The sequence below is a fragment of the Caretta caretta genome, chromosome 1, assembly GCF_965140235.1.
Source record: "Caretta caretta isolate rCarCar2 chromosome 1, rCarCar1.hap1, whole genome shotgun sequence".
NCBI classification, from domain to species: Eukaryota; Metazoa; Chordata; order Testudines; family Cheloniidae; genus Caretta; species Caretta caretta.
In genome coordinates this window covers 108776869-108794956 of record NC_134206.1, presented here as the reverse complement: position 1 = coordinate 108794956, position 18088 = coordinate 108776869, and the positions used below count along the sequence as shown (strand labels likewise).

General features: G+C 43.7%; 1 protein-coding gene across 2 annotated transcripts in view; it reads left to right on the top strand.

The window, feature by feature from the left end:
* The window catches only part of COL4A1 (collagen type IV alpha 1 chain), a 220339-nt gene that overhangs the window by 126576 nt on the left and 75675 nt on the right, over nucleotides 1-18088 (top strand). For both annotated transcript variants that reach the window (XM_075129793.1, XM_048855091.2), the window contains exons 14-20: nucleotides 966-1001; nucleotides 1158-1217; nucleotides 5404-5448; nucleotides 5729-5782; nucleotides 7534-7575; nucleotides 13012-13105; nucleotides 15062-15097. In XM_075129793.1, the coding sequence (XP_074985894.1) occupies nucleotides 966-1001; nucleotides 1158-1217; nucleotides 5404-5448; nucleotides 5729-5782; nucleotides 7534-7575; nucleotides 13012-13105; nucleotides 15062-15097 (367 nt within the window). The remainder of the gene's footprint in view (nucleotides 1-965; nucleotides 1002-1157; nucleotides 1218-5403; nucleotides 5449-5728; nucleotides 5783-7533; nucleotides 7576-13011; nucleotides 13106-15061; nucleotides 15098-18088) is intronic.

The window sequence follows — 18088 nt, the reverse complement described above, 5'->3', positions numbered from 1 at the left end:
TATGTGGTGAACTGAGAGAAGAAAGGCACCCCATTCCAGAAACTGAGCAGTTCAGTTACACTCATGTAATCTTCCTCTCCATACTTCCTTTCCCTGCAGTGTGTATTGCACAGCTCTAGTAGGGAAGCCAACGACAGCACTGCACAGGAATTGCCCATGCAGCCCAGGAGGAAGCATAGGTGCTGGAACTAGGAGTGTGGGGGCCAGGGGGCGCTGCAGCACCCCCGATTTCAAGTGATTTCCATTATATACAGGATTTAGAGCTTGGTTCAATGGCTCACAGCATCCCCACTATACAAATTGTTCCAGAATCCCTGGGAGGAAGTGTGACTCTGGAAGGTGCAGTTGAGATCTGCAGAATTGGGATCCCTTTTACATTGGATTCCCAGCCAGTGCAGCCTTCTCCTTCCACTAGGCTACTGACTGTCTGTGGATGCTTGAGGGGAAGTTATGGATAAAAAAATGTGGCAGAAATGTTGTATCTTGTACTGAATAACATTTCACCTTCCTGTGGCTTTTTCTGCTGAGGGAAGGTTGGGGCAGATAGGGTGATAGGCCCAAAGTGTAATATACAGGCTGATCAACATATTTTTTCTGGTTAATTGCAAATATATTTAAAAGTTGAACAACTAATTTATATTAGATTTATGCTCATTAGCAGAATAACCTCCAGTGAGCCTGAACGCTAATGAATTTTATAGTTATTTAATGGGGCATCATAAGCAATAATTTATTAGTATAATTCATTAGATTTGAATGGATTCTAATTTTGTATTTTAAAAAAAAAGTTTAAAATTTGACAAGCTACCTTTCCCTGCATGCCTACTAGGCCTTGTAATTTGAAAGAGAGCGGGGAACATGGAAACAATGTACTGTATCTGACAGAGAGGAAATGATTTATTCCAGAAGTGGATTATGGATAATTTTTCCATATATTGATTTTCATTGTTTTTTAATTTTATTAGGGTGAACCAGGTGAAAAAGGTGATAAAGGGATTCGAGTAAGTATTATGTAATCATTTTGTTTGTATTAAGAGATTTTACCAGACCCAGTGGCGACCATGCCTTAAAGGACTTTGTGTGTCTTAATGGCTTATAACTAAAATAAAATGTACAATAGAAAATACAGTATGATTAATCTGGTTTGTTTTCTTAAGGGATTTGCAGGCTCAAGTATCAAAGGGGAAAAAGGTGAACCTGGGAAACCTGGCTCACGAGTAAGTATATGGTATTTTATCAATAAAAACTGAGCATCATTGTTAGGGCCCTACCAAATTCACAGCCATGAAAAACATGTCATGGACCATGAAATCTGGTCTTCCCCCGATAAATCTGGTCTTTTGTGTGCTTTTACCCTATATTATACAGATTTCGTGGGGGAGATCAGCATTTCTCAAATTGAAGGTCCTGACCCAAAAGGGAGTTGCAAGGTTATTTTAGGGGGATCACTGTATTGCCACCCTACTTCAGAGCTGGGCGGCCAGAGAGCAATGGCTATTGGCCAGGCACCCAGCTGTGAAGGCAGTGCCCCACCAGCAGCAGCATAGAAGTAAGAGTGGGAATACCATACCAGGCCATCCTTACTTCTGCGCTGCTGCTGGCGGTGGCTCTGCCTTCAGAGCTGGGCTCCTGGCCAGCAGCTGCTGCTCTCCAGCTGCCCAGCTCTAAAGGCAGCACCAGATTTAAATAGCTGAAATCTATTATTTTTAAAATCCCATGACCGTGAAATTGGCCAAAATGGACCGTGAATTTGATAGGGCCCATTGTATTATTTACATAAAATTATTAAATAAATATTAAATTTGATATCTTATCAGTGAGATGTAAGATGTGATATATTTGTTAATATGGGATTTTTGCCAAAGTTTTCTATAGAGCCAGCTTTCTGCAGCTCCCATTGGCCTGGGACGGTCAACTGTGGCCACTGGGAGCTGTGGGGGGCCGTGCCTGTGGACGGTCAATGTAAACAAAATGTCTCGCAGCCTGCCAGTGGATTACCCTGATGGTCCATATGCCAAAAGTATACAGTGATGTCTAAAAGCCTCACAAATACTTTACAAAGTATTTAAGGTCTGATCCCATTTTCGTTGAATTGACAGTTGACTGAATTCCATTGACTTCAATGGAAGCTGGTTCAAGCCATTACAGGACAGAACATAACATACCCCCCCCCCCCAATGATTTGTTATCCAGCATGTTGGGGGAAAAGGGAGGTGCCCGTTAGTCAAAAATTCCAGTTACCTCAGAGTTATACTTACCAATGGAGGGAGGGAGTTTGGGTGTGGGAGGGGGCTCAGGGCCAGGGGTTGGGATGCGGGAGTGGGTGTGGGGCACAAGCTCTGGGAGGGAGTTTGGGTGCAGGAGAGGGCTCGGGGCAGGGGGTTGGGGCACAGGAGGGGTTTGGGGTGCTGGATCCAGTCGGCGTTCACCTCAGACATCTCCCCACAAGCGGCGACATGTCCCTGCTGCTCCTAGGCAGAGGTGTAGCCAGGCAGCTCTATGCACTGCCTCCACCCACAGGCGCCACTCCCGCAACTCCCACTGGCCACAGTTCCCAGCCAATGGAAGCCACAGAGCCCGCGCTTGGATATCAGAAATGCTGGTTTATAGAGCTTTCTGGTTGGTAAAGTGCCAGATAACCCAGCTTTTACTGTACTTAAATGAAAGATTTGCATAATTAACTGTGCATAGTGTATTTAAACTGTATAGTTTAAATACACTATGCACAGTAAATCTGTTTAATTTACACATAACTTTTCTCCTACAAGGGGAGGAATGGAGAGAAAATGACTTGACGAACATAAGTTACCTTGCTCATTTTTAGTTTGTTTTTCATAGATTTTAAGGCCATAAGGGAAAGTTATGATCATCTAGTCTGAGCTTCTAAGTAACACAGGCTATAGAACCTCACTCAGAAATTCCTGTGTCAGGCCCATAACTTCTGGATGAGCTATAACATATCTTTCATAGTTTATTAGCATGGGTAGGTTTCATATAAAAATCTAAATGGAATGTTTCTCAACTGATGGGTCATGCTCCCTATGGGGATCATGAAAAGTAGTTAAGGAGGGTTGTAGGCATGGGAAATGTTACTAAAATCTAAACCAAAGAAAATCTTGCTCCTTCATGCCCCATTAAACCTTTACCCTTCAAGGTTAAGTATTCTCTGTTAACATCTCAAAAGACAAACACAGATAAATTATATGGGCTTATCATTTATGCATTTTGTACTCTTAATGTAGGTTTAAGGGGCCTGTGAAAATATTTGACTTCAAATAAGGGGTCACCAACTTGAAAAGTTTGAGAAACTCTTGCAAAGAAATCAAAGTATCCTGGTATAGCTTGTTCAGGGACATCATGCTACTTTTAGTATTATCTCCTGAACAAAGTTTTTAATGTTTATTGCATATTTTGCTCTTTGGGTAGATCTCAATTACTTCTGAAGTAATGACAATTTTTGAAAGAAACATTATCGAACAAATCCTTAAAATCTGAAACTCTAGTTTTATTGAATGATTTGTCTACAGTTTGATGAATTATTTGAAGAATCTTCATTAAGTTTTGGGATTACTACTGCTACTTTCTCTCTTATAAACATTTTGAAAAATAAGTATTTACATCCCTTTATCTGCTGGTTAACCAACAGCTCATTCTTCCTCCGTGATATGATTCAGAATTGCATATTCCGGTTATAGTCTGATTATATGTGTTATTTTCTGTTGTGTATCATTTCTTGTCCTACCAGTTTTTCTGTTTTGGGTGTGAATTTGGTGTTTCTTTGTTTATTTTTATGGAACTAATTTTTAATTAGACTGAGTTGCATGCAGTATTCATGCCTTACACAGTCTGAATATATTAGTTCAATGTCTCTTTATATATTCTGTGCCAATCTACTTTCTTAATACAATTTAAGATAGCCTAAGTGTTTTTAAATATATAGACAGTAAACAATTTATAAAGAAATTACCCTTAAAATGTGGTAATTGTTTGTAGTGATTTGTTTACCAGTTATAGCCATTTCATGAATCATTTGTACTCTATTGCACATATACATATAAATATTATCTAACCCTAGAATGAAAGGCACAATTGACAAATAAAACGCTATAGTCCTGATGTAAAAAATAAAATATTATAAATCAGTCACTGAAGCCTTTGATAGTCTAGAGTTAACTAAGAACTAATCCTTAAATTGCTGAAAACAGATTTGCATTTACTTTCAAAGTGTTACAAATAGAGGAATTAAACCACAAAAAAAAAATCCATGCTTTCTTTGAGACCCATATTAACAAACACATCTAAAATATGAGATATGAAATCCTCTCTGGCAGTAAATGGAAGAAATAGAGGTACAGTATTCTGAATAGCCTTGTATAGCTAATTTGGCAAAATGTGCAGACATCAAAATCATTGTTCAGGGCATTCCACATTCCTTACTTGTTCTAATCGTGGAACTTCCAATGACATCGAAGTGCATTCCACACATCAGTGAGTTTAGAATCTGCCTCGCACCTCTTTTAAAATAATAGTATTTTTAGCTAAATTTAATAGAAGAACAAAACATCCACAAAGAGACCGGGTGTGGTGGGAGGGCAATAAAATAACCTAGAGTAAAAAACAAATACCGTATGTACAAATCCTAAAAGAAAAGAAATGTGCATACTTAATTTGAACAGGTTGATAAGGCTTTTAGCTGTTTTTTACTGATTTGAAAAATCACCCCCAGAGATCAGAAAGTAAAACAAGAGCAAAAGAAACATATATTGCAGCTAATCAGCATTATTTCAGAAACACCTGTCATTCATGGTATCTATGCACAGTCATTCCTAAAAGAAACAAACAAAAAAGGAAAATAGGAGATAAAATTTGATTATATAATAAAATAAGAACAATATTAATTGTCTACTAAAGTACCATCTGAGCAACATGGCGAGATCAGCAGCTCTGTGTTTGACTCTAGATCAGCGGTTCTCAAACTGAGGGTTGTGATCCCTCAAGGTGTTGCGAGGTTATTACCTGGGGATTGAGAGCTGTCAGCCTGTGCCTGGCTAGACTGATAGCTGGAGCCCCCGTTAAATTAAAATTACATTAAAATTAAATTACCTCCATTTTTAATTTATAAGGGATGGGGGTCACATTCAGAGGCTTGCCGTGTGAAATGAGTTGCCAAAATAAAAAGTTTGAGAACCACTGCTCTAAATTATCAGCATGCTGGGAAATGTACATCCTCAGTGGTCATCTTTTTGCCCATTGTCATACATTGTGCATTGTTAGCTGTGAAAGGAGGATTCATGAACTCATTATATTGCTGGATTCTTAGTTTTAACATTTCAGGCAATGTGTACAGAAATGATACAAATTTGATGTTCATAATTCAGTAATGTGGAATTTTGTGCTTTACAGGGAAAACCTGGAAAAGATGGCGAGAGAGGACCAAAAGGACAACCTGTATGTTTCACTGCATTTTTAATATTACTCTTTAGCTTTTTAAAAGAAAAAATTGTCTTCTATACTAAATGTTTGATTCCACTGTATGCAAAAATAAGAAAAATGAAAACTGTAGAGTGATTCCAGCAGATTTCAGCATTATTTATATAAATTGCCTTTTGTGTTGAAAAAGTGATCAGTTTGAGGATTTAAACTGAGACACTATCACTAATAAGGTACAACTGTATTTATTGTGTCTGATTTGTTTTTTCTCTCCTCTCCCACTCGAATATACACATAGGGTGAGGATGGTAGGTTTGGTGTTCCAGGACTACCAGGTGACCCTGGTCCTAAGGTAAGTAATTAAATGTTATCTCTTTGGGACAGAATTAATAGCTAAGATTCCATTGTATGCATTCATAGCTTACAGTAACCAGTGACATATTACACACACAAAAAAGCTATGTTAAAAAATATTATTAAGATTGCAAAGTCAATCATTCAAAAGTTAGGAAATGCCAGAATTAAGGTTGCCTGTGCAATCTTATTTCGGCCTCCTTGTGCATATGAAATATCATAGTCATTAGTTACACGGTCAAATGTCCTCCCTCTTTCCCACACCAGCCCCACCCCACCTCCAGCTTTGAGTCTCACTGCCTTTGCCCAACCAGTCACAGTTTCTCTCTTCTCCTGCCTCCCACTCCAGTCCCACTTTCCCAGACTCTTTGTCCCAATCTGCTCTTTTCCTCTTCCCAATCTGGCGTTTGTCTCCTCTGCATTCAAATCATACTTTCTCCTTCCTGGCTTTCTCCTTCATGTTGTCTGGGAGCCAGCATGAAGGGCACAGAGAGCACAAGAGAGACAGACTCCCTGCTCTCGGATCCAGTGCCCAGCTGTACCCTGGCCTACAGTAACTGGGAACAGCCATTACAGAGAAAGTCTAGCTTAGTGTTTGTACCCCTGGTCTGGAAGGATCATGCTCAATTTGCTTGTGGGGATGCACCATTTGATTAGCACAAGGAGCTGTGAGAGGCTCAATCACACTCAATGAGGACAGAATCTTTGGAGATTTAAGCTCCTAAAATCTAAGGCTAGGTCTACACTACCCACCGATCGATATATCGGGTAGCGATTGATATATTGGGGGTCAATTTATTGTGTCTAGTCTAGACACGATAAATCGATCCCCAAGTGCTCTCCCGTCGACTCCAGAACTCCAGCACCATGAGAGGTGCAAGCAGAGTCGACGGGAGCAGCGGCAGTCTACTCACTGGTGTGAAGACGCTGCGGTAAGTCAATCTTGGTACGTCGACTTCAGCTACCCTATTCTCATAGCTGAAGTTACGTACCTTACATCGACACCCCCACCCTCCCAGTGTGTACTAGGGCTAAGAAGTTTCCCCTGCGCGCGTGTGAACTAATTTTTTCAAAGTCTTATAACATGGCCAGATTTGGGCAGATTTTAACAGGGATAGCAAAAAGTATAGCCATGACAAAAATGCCACCCCCTGACAATTTTCAAGTCCATGCGCCAAAGTATGGGGGAACTAGAGCTTTCCAGGTAAACGGTTGTCAGAATTTTTTACCATGGGCAAAACTATGTATAGTTCCCTAGCATAATTCTCATTTTGGTTGAAATTTCCCCCCCAAAATTCAGCCTGAAGCAGACACCTACCATGAAAAATTTCATCCCAAACAGTTACAGTTTGGCAAAGTTGTAAGCAATGGAAAACAAGGTCTTATAATGGGAAATGTCAGCATCTTAATAATAGGGAGTGCTACCAGACCTGCCTGTAATAATAAATGTAACTTAGTATAAAACAGTGCATGTCTCGTCATTTAGAAAAATACTGAACATACTGCCCCAATTAATTGGTTGCATACTTCTTTGTATTTTGTGAGTTTTTGCAAAAGAAGGGGTCTGTATACATGAATCCAGCCCAAATTTGCACTTGTAAAGTGGATTCTATATTGATCTTGTTCAGTGAGTTGTTGGAACATAAAGTCTTCAAGTGTAAGACTAAAAAGCTAATGGAATGCCATTGGTAGATCAGTTTTCATTGTGTGGTACTTGAGTTTAAAAATGTAAATTGTTTTTCTGTTCAGGGAGACAAGGGCGCACAAGGTCTTCCAGGACTTCCAGGAAGAGTAAGTAAATTAAATTTTGCTTATATGAAACAGACACAAAATACCAAACCAGCGTGGAAGTCAAAGCACTCAGGACTTTTTTTTAAAAGGCTATGCATGGGTTCCGATCCAACTGAAATCAGTGGCAATATTGCTGCTGCCATGCTATTATTATAAAGCAGTACAGATAATTACTAACAATGGTGAAAATAAGGACTTCAGAGCATGGTTTATTGACTGTACAGTGTAGTACAGGGTTTTTTTCACACTACTTTTAGATGTAGATTGAAGTTAGCCAGGCACATACGTGTCCCAAATTCTATGAAGTGTTTTCTCTATAATTGGGATAAAAGGAATGGATAACTTCTTTCAACCAACTGTGCATTATTCCTGAATATTTCTATAACCCCCAAGGAGATTACATAGATTCCTGGGACTCTGTCTGCTGGCAGCTCAGGGAGAGGCACACTGTCCCTGGTAGGGAGGGGGAGCCAAGGCAGACTCAGAGTCCGCCCAGCAACCAATAGGGAGTGAGAGGCCCTCCCAGGGAGAAGCCATTTTGGAGTCACTCTGGAGCCAGTGAGGGAAAGGACAGGACTGACTGTGTGGGGAGCTGGTGAGTCCGGAACCCTACTCACTCAGCTTCCCCGAGCTGTTCTCACTCCTCTTCCCCCAGCCGCAGCCATCTCCAGGGTTGCTTTTACTATTGGCTCCCCAGGGCAGCCCTCTCCCAGGGCTGTTTTAACACCTTCAGGGCCAGAGCGAGGTGACCACCCCACTACACCATAATTTGAAAAAAGGGAGCTTTGCCCTATAGGCACATATTCTGCGTTATTGTACACAAATTCTGTCTGGGGCAGCAGCAAGGTCAAGTTGTTGGTGGAAATTGATATAACTCCAAAGATACTGCTCCAGGATCTGGTTGGTTCTTTCAGCTTGACCGTTAGTCTGAGAGTGATAGGCAGAAGAGAGGCAGGAGCAGATGCCCAAACTCCAGAGAGCTTCTTACCAGAAGTGGGAGACAAAGTGTGGGCCTTGGTCAGAGACAATGCTCTCTGGGAGGCCATGGGGGTGGACAACTTGGTCCACCTAGAGGCAGGTGGTTTCGTGGGAGGAGAGTAGGTACTGCAAAGGATAAAGTGTTCCATCTTTGTGAAATGGTCCATGACTTTCAGGATGGTTATGAACCCACTGGACTTGGGTAGTTCTACTACAAATTTTAATGCAATGACAATCTAGGGGTCAGGTAGACTCTTGAGGGGTTGCAGGAGTCCTAGGGGTTTATTGTGGGGCCAGCTTGAAGCAGGCACATACATTGCAAGAGGCCACATAGGCCTGCACTGTGTCTCATATGCAAAGCCAGAAGACAGAAGAAATGATGTGCTGAGTTTTAAAGTGATAAAAATGTCCTGCCAGGGGGGAGTCATGGCATCACTGTAGGGAGGTAGTCCTCAGAGGCCCAGGGAGAACATATATATGCCCTTTTACGTAGATTACCCAATCTTGAACCTCATGGGGTTCCTTATTTATGGCTTCTTGCTCAAATGCAGGGATCCCATGACAGAGGCTGATCTTATCAGGTGAGCAGATCTTGGTGGGAAGCTGCACCCAGAAAGTTATGCGGCTTGAGGATGCAGGACAGTTTTAAGTTTGGGTCCATCAGATCAGTGTAATACTTGCCATTCCAGGCCAAACATCAGCCTTGCTTTTTTTGGTTCTTGGGCAATAGGAAATTTTGAAATTAAAGAGCACAAAGAACAAGGCCTACCAAAGTTGTCGTTGGTTGAGGGCCTTGGCCCTATGCAGATAGTCAAGGATACCAGGCCCCTTTTAGATAGTGGTGACACTCTTCAAAAGTGGTTTTACTTGTCAGGAGTTCTTGGTCTAAAATGTCGTAGTTTTGCTCCATGGGTGTGAATTGTCTGGAACAGAAGGCACAAAGATGTAGGACTTGTTGAGGGCCATGCCTTTGGGACAGCACTGCTCTGATTACTAAGTTGGAAGCATCTGCCTCAAGAATGAAGGCTTGTGTGGTATTGGGATGAATCAATGTGGAAAGTGTGGTAAATGTTAATTTTAAGGCGTACTAGGCCCCGGGAGACCAGAGGAACCTGGTGTTTTGGTGGAGTAGGGCAGTGAGGGGGGTGAACTGCTCCAAGAACTTCAGGATGAACCACTGATAGAACCTCTGTGCCAGAGCCCACTCAGGGACTGCCTTTCCTTGCACGTGTCAATTTTGATGACAGGAGATAGAATTCCTAGGGTTCATCCTATGGAGGACTGATAGAAAGCACATACTCCTATTTTGACATAGAGGCCATGTTTGTGTAGCTCTCCAGAATGGAATACATGCATGGACATACATGAACTGTTCGGCATTGTCCGAGAAAATAAGTATCCAGATATGCTGCCATGTATTGGTCAAGAATGTCTTGGAGTACATTGTTGTTAAAATGCTGGAACATCCTGGGTGTGTTTATCGACCCAAAGGTCATCACAAGATACTCAAAGTGGCCATAACACATTCAAAAGGTAGTCGTCCATTCATTCCCAGCTCTAATGTGTACTTGGTTATAGGCCCCCTGGAGGTCTAGCTTTGTGTACACCCAGGTAGTACTCACATAGTCCATTAGTTTGGGGATTAGTGGCAACATGTACCAGTTTCTAATGGTGACCTGATTTAGGGCCCAATACATAGTTGGATGCTCCCATCCTTCTTTTTAAACAAAAAGGACTGGTGCTCCAGCAGGCGATGTGGATTTACGAATAAAGCCCTTGGCTAGGTTTTCCTGAAGGTAGGTGCACAGCACCATTAGTTCAGGCTCTGGTATGTCATATATATGCCCAAACGGAATGTTTACCCCTGGCTGTAGCTCAATTGGGCAGTCATAGTCTCTGTGTGGGGACAGGGCATTGGCATATTTTTTCCAAATACATCTTTGTAGTCACTGTATTTGGATGGAAGTTGAGGACCACTATCAGCAAGCTGCTCTGCTGGGCCCCCTACCCCGACATGGAACTGTTGGGGAGCTACTGCTTGGTGCCCAATTCCTGGGGTCAAGCAATGCTGCTGGCAGAATTGGGAAATTGTTCTTATTCTTAGTCCGCATCAGTGGATAAGGGGATTGTGGAAGGCGAGCCACAAAACACCCAGGATCAGAGGGAAGTGCAGGGAATGGATGGCACTGAACTGTAGGGTCTTCCTTGCCCCTGGATCATAACTTTGAGCTGAACAGTTTTTGTGGCCACTGGCCTGGCTGATAAGAGGGACCTGTCAATCATTTCTACCAGGTCTGGAACAGGCTTGGGCTGCAGGGGAATCTTTAGTGTCCAGGCTGCCTCTTCATCAAGGAAGTTATCTGCCACACCCAGATCAATGAGGGCCTGCTGTGGTTGGGAATGTCCTGGGATTCACAATTTAGCTGTGACTTGTAGGTGTGCTACAAGTACTTGTAGCCAGTGCATGTCCCTGTCAGGACCTCAGTTGGGATTTCAAGGGGATACTCTGCCAGGACATCCAGGCCAGCTCCTTTCATTGGGCTCATTTCCCTGATTTCTTTCTCATCAAAACGCTTGGGAAGAGGGACAGTGCATCCCTGCTTGGGGAACAGTGCATCCAGATGAGCCTGGAGTACAATGTTTTCTACATGGAGTCGATGGACTTGATCTTGCAGTGCCTGATTCTCAGTGGCCAGCTGCATGTTCTGCACCTGGAGGGCTCAGTTATCTGCCAGGAGCTGGATCGCTCTCTTGTGCAGTACAGATTCCCCTTCTGGTACAGGGAGCTACACTGGGTCCATCCTTTGTTGGGCCCACTTGGAAAGGTCTGAGCAACCTGCAATGACCAGAGCGTAGGCAGTCAGGTCTAGTGGTCAGAGCTGAGGGTCAAAACCGAAGACAGCATCAGGTACCAAGCCAAAGGTCAGAGATGAGAGAGAGTCAGGTGCCAGGCCAGGAGTCAGAGCCAGAGATAATTTCAGGTACCAAGCCGAAGGTCAGAGCCTGAGACAAAGTCAAGTGCCAGGCCAGGGGTCAGAGCTAGAGGCAGTATCAGGGATAAGGCAGAGGAGCAGATGCCTGGAGTAGGGCAGGACAGCAGGAACTGGGAGTCTGGGATAGGAGGACAGGAGCCAGGAGCAGGTGGAGAAGCAGGAACCAGGAACAGGCAAGAATGCAAGGCTCAGGAGTCAGGTAAGCAGCAGGGTCTATAGCAGCAGCCAGCCAAGGATTCCTCTAGTTGTTCAGACAACTTCCTGTTGCAACTTCCTGGTTTACAGGTGCTCCCCGGGTTATGCAAGACCTGACTTACGCAAATCCGCACTTATGGAAAAAGTACGCCAGAAATAGGATTTTCGAGTTGCAGAAATTTTTGCATAACGTACGGGTATACGTTTCCGACTTAAGCAAAATTTGAGTTATGCAACGTTTTCTGGAACGGAACAGTTGAGTAAGTCGGGGGGCGACTATATATAGTGCTCCTCATCCAGTCGGAGGGGCTGGATGTCTCCCCCAATCAGGAGCTTGAGGGGGGCTTCTGTGAGCTCACCTGTCACTGGACCCTTCCCTAGTTACACAAGTGAGCTGCTGGGTGGCAATGTGGCCTGAGCGCTGCCTGGGGAACTCTATGGGCCTGGGTTTGAGGCTTGTGAGCCCTCATACCAACACTCCTGTATGGGACATGCTCAGAGTCGGCAGGAGGCATAGCTAGAGCGTCCTGGTGATTCCTCAGGTGTCATAGCAGCTGCTATTAGTCCATGCAATTTACGGCAGTCCCGAGGTAGTTCCAAGTTATACCACAGAACAAACTGGCCCCTGGCAGCCCCAAGATCAGAGAGGCTAGGAATCTCCAACATACCTGAGCTCTTCAGTTATGTATTTCCTTAGGCGGTGCGTGACTCTTGCATTTGGGCTTGAGCACTGGAAGCTCCCTAGAAGTGTGGGAGGCCACCAGTGCCCACTGCCCGGACCATGGCTCCGCCCTCACTCAGCACCCTCCCCTTGAGGCACCGCCCATGCTCCACCCCTGCTCTGCCCTGAGGCCCCACTCCCACTCCACTCCCTCCCCTGAGGCCCCGATCCACCCTCTTCTCTCCACCCCCTCCCCAAAGGCTACCCACTCAGTACTCACTCCTTTCTTCCCCCTCCTGCCTTAATGGTGAGCCACAGAGGGGAGGGGGTGAAGAGGAGCGAGTGATGGTCGGGGGGCTCAGGGGGAAGAGGCGCTGTACAGTTGGGGGCACAGGGAAGAGGCTGAGCGGGGCCTCGGGGCAGAGTGCAGGCATGGCCATGGTCCAGGCACCAGCGGCCCCCACAGTTCTCAGGAGCTTCCAGTGGTGGCACTCCAAAGGAAGGTGCACCGCTTCCAGCATTTTTTGCCCTGTTTGGGGATGCTTAGTCTCCCCATGGCTTATTCCTGCTGCTCATGTGCATTTCCTAATATCTTGGTCTGTGATTCAGGTAATAGGTACTGGAACAGTGGATGCTTATGGTGAAAAAGGAGACATTGGTCCTCCAGGTTTTCCAGGATTAAAAGGTGAACAAGGTCTAAAAGGTATGCATTTTTATTTCCTTTTTGTCTTCATATATGCTCTTTATATCTTTTTAAATGAGAATATTATTGAATTACTTGAATGCTGTAATGGAGCTATATGATAATGAAATGCCCTGATTTTGTCACAGATTTGCGGTTGAGTTATTACATCCTGCTTATGTACATTTCCTATGTAATTTTGACTGGATATGGTATGATTCCCTTTGCTGTATGGCATGTTTCACATTTTGTTGTAGTTTTGCTGTGCTCTATGTAAAGGATTAGGGCTGGGCAAAATTTTTCAGACAAATAGTTTATTGAAGTTTCAGTAGACCCAAGCTATTTGTGAATTATCACAAATTTGTAGAATATTTTTGGCCAGAAAAATGTTTTTCTTTCACAAGAGGTGGTCATTGTGCTCACCTTATAACTTTTAGCTCAGTGATTAGGGTATCCTAACCACCAGGCTGTTGTCTACTCTGAGATGGGTCTCTCTCCAACTCTGCTGTTGAATCTGTTCCAATTTGTATAAAAATGAAATGGTCACTGGAGACTTAGAGTAGATTCTCTCCCCTCCCAGGTGGGTGGACTGATGACCAGCATACAGAGACATTCTCACTCTCTCTTGTTTTGGCCCAATTTGTGTATTTTATACAAAGTGGAACAGCTTCATCCGGAAAGATCAAGAGAGATCCAGCCCAGAATAGCTCATAATCCAGTGGTTAGGGCACTCACCTGGAAAGAGGGAGACCTGGGTTGAAATCCATGCTCTTTCAGGTTAACAGGGGATTCAAAACCAGGTCTCCCCATCCCAGGTGAATGCCATAACCACTGAGCAAAATGTTGTTAGGTGGGCAGCTCTGGCTCCTCCTTCTGCCATTTTATGAATCTAGGCTTTTAACAATGTCTGGAAATAACATTTCCTGAGGAACAAGATATTTCATTTGACTTGAAACACACTTTTTCAGTTCACCAAAAGTTTTTGGAATTTTCAGGTTCAGTTCAATCTGAACCAATTTTTTTTTCCACTATTTTGAAACTGCCAGAGAACTGAAAAAATCAGATATTAGATAAGGCTGCAGTTTGGTACTCGGTAAAGTGGCCACAGAAAGAACAAAAGGCCTGATTCTCCTCACTGAGACACCAGTTTTATGGTGGTCATACTCCAGTGACCGCGACATAGAAATGTACATTGAGTTATAGCAGCAGGAAAGCAGGATAACAGAAAAGAGATTCAGGCACATAATTTCCTTAAATAGTCACAATCGGTAATTACATTTTCTGTCTTAAAGGGTATGTAAGTAACTTATAAAGCTGGTCAGAAAATAGATGGGGAAAACTGAGCATTTTCCCCATTTTTTTGGAAGAAATTTCAAAACTTTTGAAACTTTCCAGCTAGTATGGTATTCCCTGCACATCCTGAGTTCTCACTGACTTTAACAGGAGTTTGGGGCACAAAGAATGCTGTGTCAGGTGTTTAGCAAAATGTCAGGGGCTGATCCTCCCAGTTCCAGTGGAGTGTTGAGGGCACTCAGCATCTTACAGGACCAGGGTCTTTCTGACAAATTTCTGTCTTGCAGACTTCCACAGATGTCCATCTCTGATTATTTTTTACCAAAATTTTTGCAAATAATTTTAGATTAAATCATCTGAGTTTTGATTCTAGGTATTATTTTACTCTCCAGTGTTATAAGGTGGTGGTAGATTTTGGGGGGAGGAATAGCTCAGTGGTTTGAGTATTGGCTTGCTAAACCTAGGGTTGTGAGTTCAATCCTTGAGGGGGGCCATTTAGGGATCTGGGACAAAAATTGGGGATTGGTCCTGCTCTGAGCAGGGGGTTGGACTAGATGACCTCCTGAGGTCCCTTCCAACCCTGATATTCTATGATTTGCATAATAAATGCTCTGAGATCATTACTGTTGACATTATCTATTTCATTAGCATTCATCCCATAATAAAAAGCACCTTTGTTTTTAGGTTTACCAGGTGTACAAGGACACCCAGGTCCTCCAGGTATGAACATCTGACTGTTGTTTTTATTCACTCTTTACAAAAAAAATTCTTCTGGGGTCAGTCTTGAAGGGTGCTGAGCACCTGCCACTCTCAGTCACTCCCTGACCTCCAGAGTGGGCATACGCTGCCCTCTTGGGGGATCTAATCATCCCCTCAAGATCTTTTTATGGATTGTCCCTCCCCATGTATGGAAGAAGAATGTCAGCTATCTCTGTGGCACAATCCCTGCTTTCTATGGAGAACGTTGAGGCTGTATTAATTTTTCATGGAGTCCTCTCTGTGCTGGGAAACTTCTCCTAAAATGGAAGTGGGATGGGGTCTGAGAGGAACAGCCAGACAGAAGAAGCCCAGAAAACATAGCTCCCTTAGAGCCATGCACTGTCCATGGACCCGAGGTGAGGGCAGGAAGTCCTAGCGCTGGATTCTGGGGGTGCCACCCCAGCTGACTGCTCAGAGTGTTTGTCTTCTTCTCTTATGAGTTTTCAGGGGAAAGGGTGACACATCTTGGGATTTGTCCCTTTGTTTGTTATTGAGTATTGAATTTAGGGGATTTATCCTGGTGTTGACCTTCATTATCGCTGGGTGGAAAATGTCAAACACAAATTGAAATTAGTGAAAAAATTCTGAGGACTCCAAAGCAAGGTCAATAAATATATCTATATTTCACCTCACAAGCCATGGCCTTGACTCCTGAGTTTTAAAAAGCAAACAAACCATTTAAATCTCCAGGACAAACCTTATACCTGCTTCAAGTCTGCCAGTGATATCAATGCTATGTGGCTGTCATGGGCTGGCATTATCTGTACTGACAGTGAACTAAGTATTCAAGCTTGGGTGAAGCAGTGTCATATTATTGCCAGGAAAGTTTTCAAAGTTTAAGGGAGAGGATAATGCATGTGGTAGGCTGTAAAAACCCCTAAAGAATTGTGTGACAAGATAAAAAGAACAATGACTTTTAGTTAGTCATTGCTACAGAGTAGACTTCGATGAAGTGTGGGCTTGTGTGATTTTTCAAGTCTTCTTTTTTAATGTAGTAAAAGGAACAGAATGTTTTAAAAATCAGTTCTAACGATTAATGATGGATCTTAACAAAAATCACTGATGAAGGTTTTGAAAACTAGAGTGAACAGTATGAATTGCTAAAAGAAGATCTTTAGTAGTCTCCCTCTACCTATTATGATGTGATTGGAATAACAGAGACTTGGTGGGATAACTCACATGACTGGAGTACTGTCATGGATGGATATAAGCTGTTCAGGAAGGACCGGCAGGGCAGAAAAGGTGGGGGAGTTGCACTGTATGTAAGAGAGCAGTATGACTGCTCAGCGCTCAAGTATGAAACTGCAGAAAAACCTGAGAGTCTCTGGATTAAGTTTAGAAGTGTGAGCAACAAGGGTGATGTCATGGTGGGAGTCTACTATAGGCCACCAGACCAGGGGGATGAGGTGGACGAGGCTTTCTTCCGGCAACTTGCAGAAGTTACTAGGTCGCACGCCCTGGTTCTCATGGGAGACTTCAATCACCCTGATATCTGCTGGGAGAGCAGTACAGCGGTGCACAGACAATCCAGGAAGTTTTTGGAAAATGTAGGGGACAATTTCCTGGTGCAAATGCTGGAGGAACCAACTAGGAGCAGAGCTCTTCATGACCGGCTGCTCACAAACCGGGAAGAATTAGTAGGGGAAGCAAAAGTGGATGGGAACCTGGAAGGCAGTGACCATGAGATGGTTGAGTTCAGGATCCTGACACAAGGAAGAAAGGAAAGCAGCAGAATACGGACCCTGGACTTCAGAAAAGCAGACTTTGACTCCCTCAGGGAACTGATGGGCAAGAATCCCTGGGAGAATAACATGAAGGGGAAAGGAGTCCAGGAGAGCTGGCTGTATTTTAAAGAATCCTTATTGAGGTTACAGGGACAAACCATCCCGATGTGTAGAAAGAATAGTAAATATGGCAGGCAACCAGCTTGGCTTAACAGTGAAATCCTTGCTGATCTTAAATACAAAAAAGAAGCTTTACAAGAAGTGGAAGATTGGACAAATGACTAGGGATGAGTATAAAAATATTGCTCGGACATGCAGGAGTGAAATCAGGAAGGCCAAATCACACCTAGAGTTGCAGCTAGTAAGAGATGTTAAGAGTAACAAGAAGGGTTTCTTCAGATATGTTAGCAACAAGAAGAAAGTCAAGGAAAATGTGGGCCCCTTACTGAATGAGGGAGGCAACCTAGTGACAGAGGATGTGGAAAAAGCTAATGCACTCAGTGCTTTTTTTGCCTCTGTCTTCACGAACAAGGTCAGCTCCCAGACTGCTGCACTGGGCAGCACAGCATGGGGAGGAGGTGACCAGCCCTCTGTGGAGAAAGAAGTGGTTCGGGACTATTTAGAAAATCTGGACGTGCACAAGTCCATGGGGCCGGATGCGTTGCATCCGAGAGTGCTAAAGGAGTTGGCGGATGTGATTGCAGAACCATTGGCCATTATCTTTGAAAACTCATAGCAATCGGGGGAAGTCCCGGACGACTGGAAAAAGGCTAATGTAGTGCCCATCTTTAAAAAAGGGAAGAAGGAGGATCCTGGGAACTGCAGGCCAGTCAGCCTCACCTCAGTCCCTGGAAAAATCATGGAGCAGGAATCATGGAGCAGGAATCATGATCAAGGAATCAATTCTGAAGCACTTAGAGGAGAGGAAAGTGATCAGGAACAGTCAGCATGGATTCACCAAGGGCAAGTCATGCCTGACTAATCTAATTGTCTTCTATGACGAGATAATGGCTAGGCAGCAGTTCTGCGGAAAAGGACCTAGGGGTGACAGTGGACGAGAAGCTGGATATGAGTCAGCAGTGTGCCCTTGTTGCCAAGAAGGCCAATGGCATTTTGGGATGTATAGGTAGGGGCATGGCGAGCGGATCGAGGGACGTGATCGTTCCCCTCTATTCGACATTGGTGAGGCCTCATCTGGAGTACTGTGTCCAGTTTTGGGCCCCACACT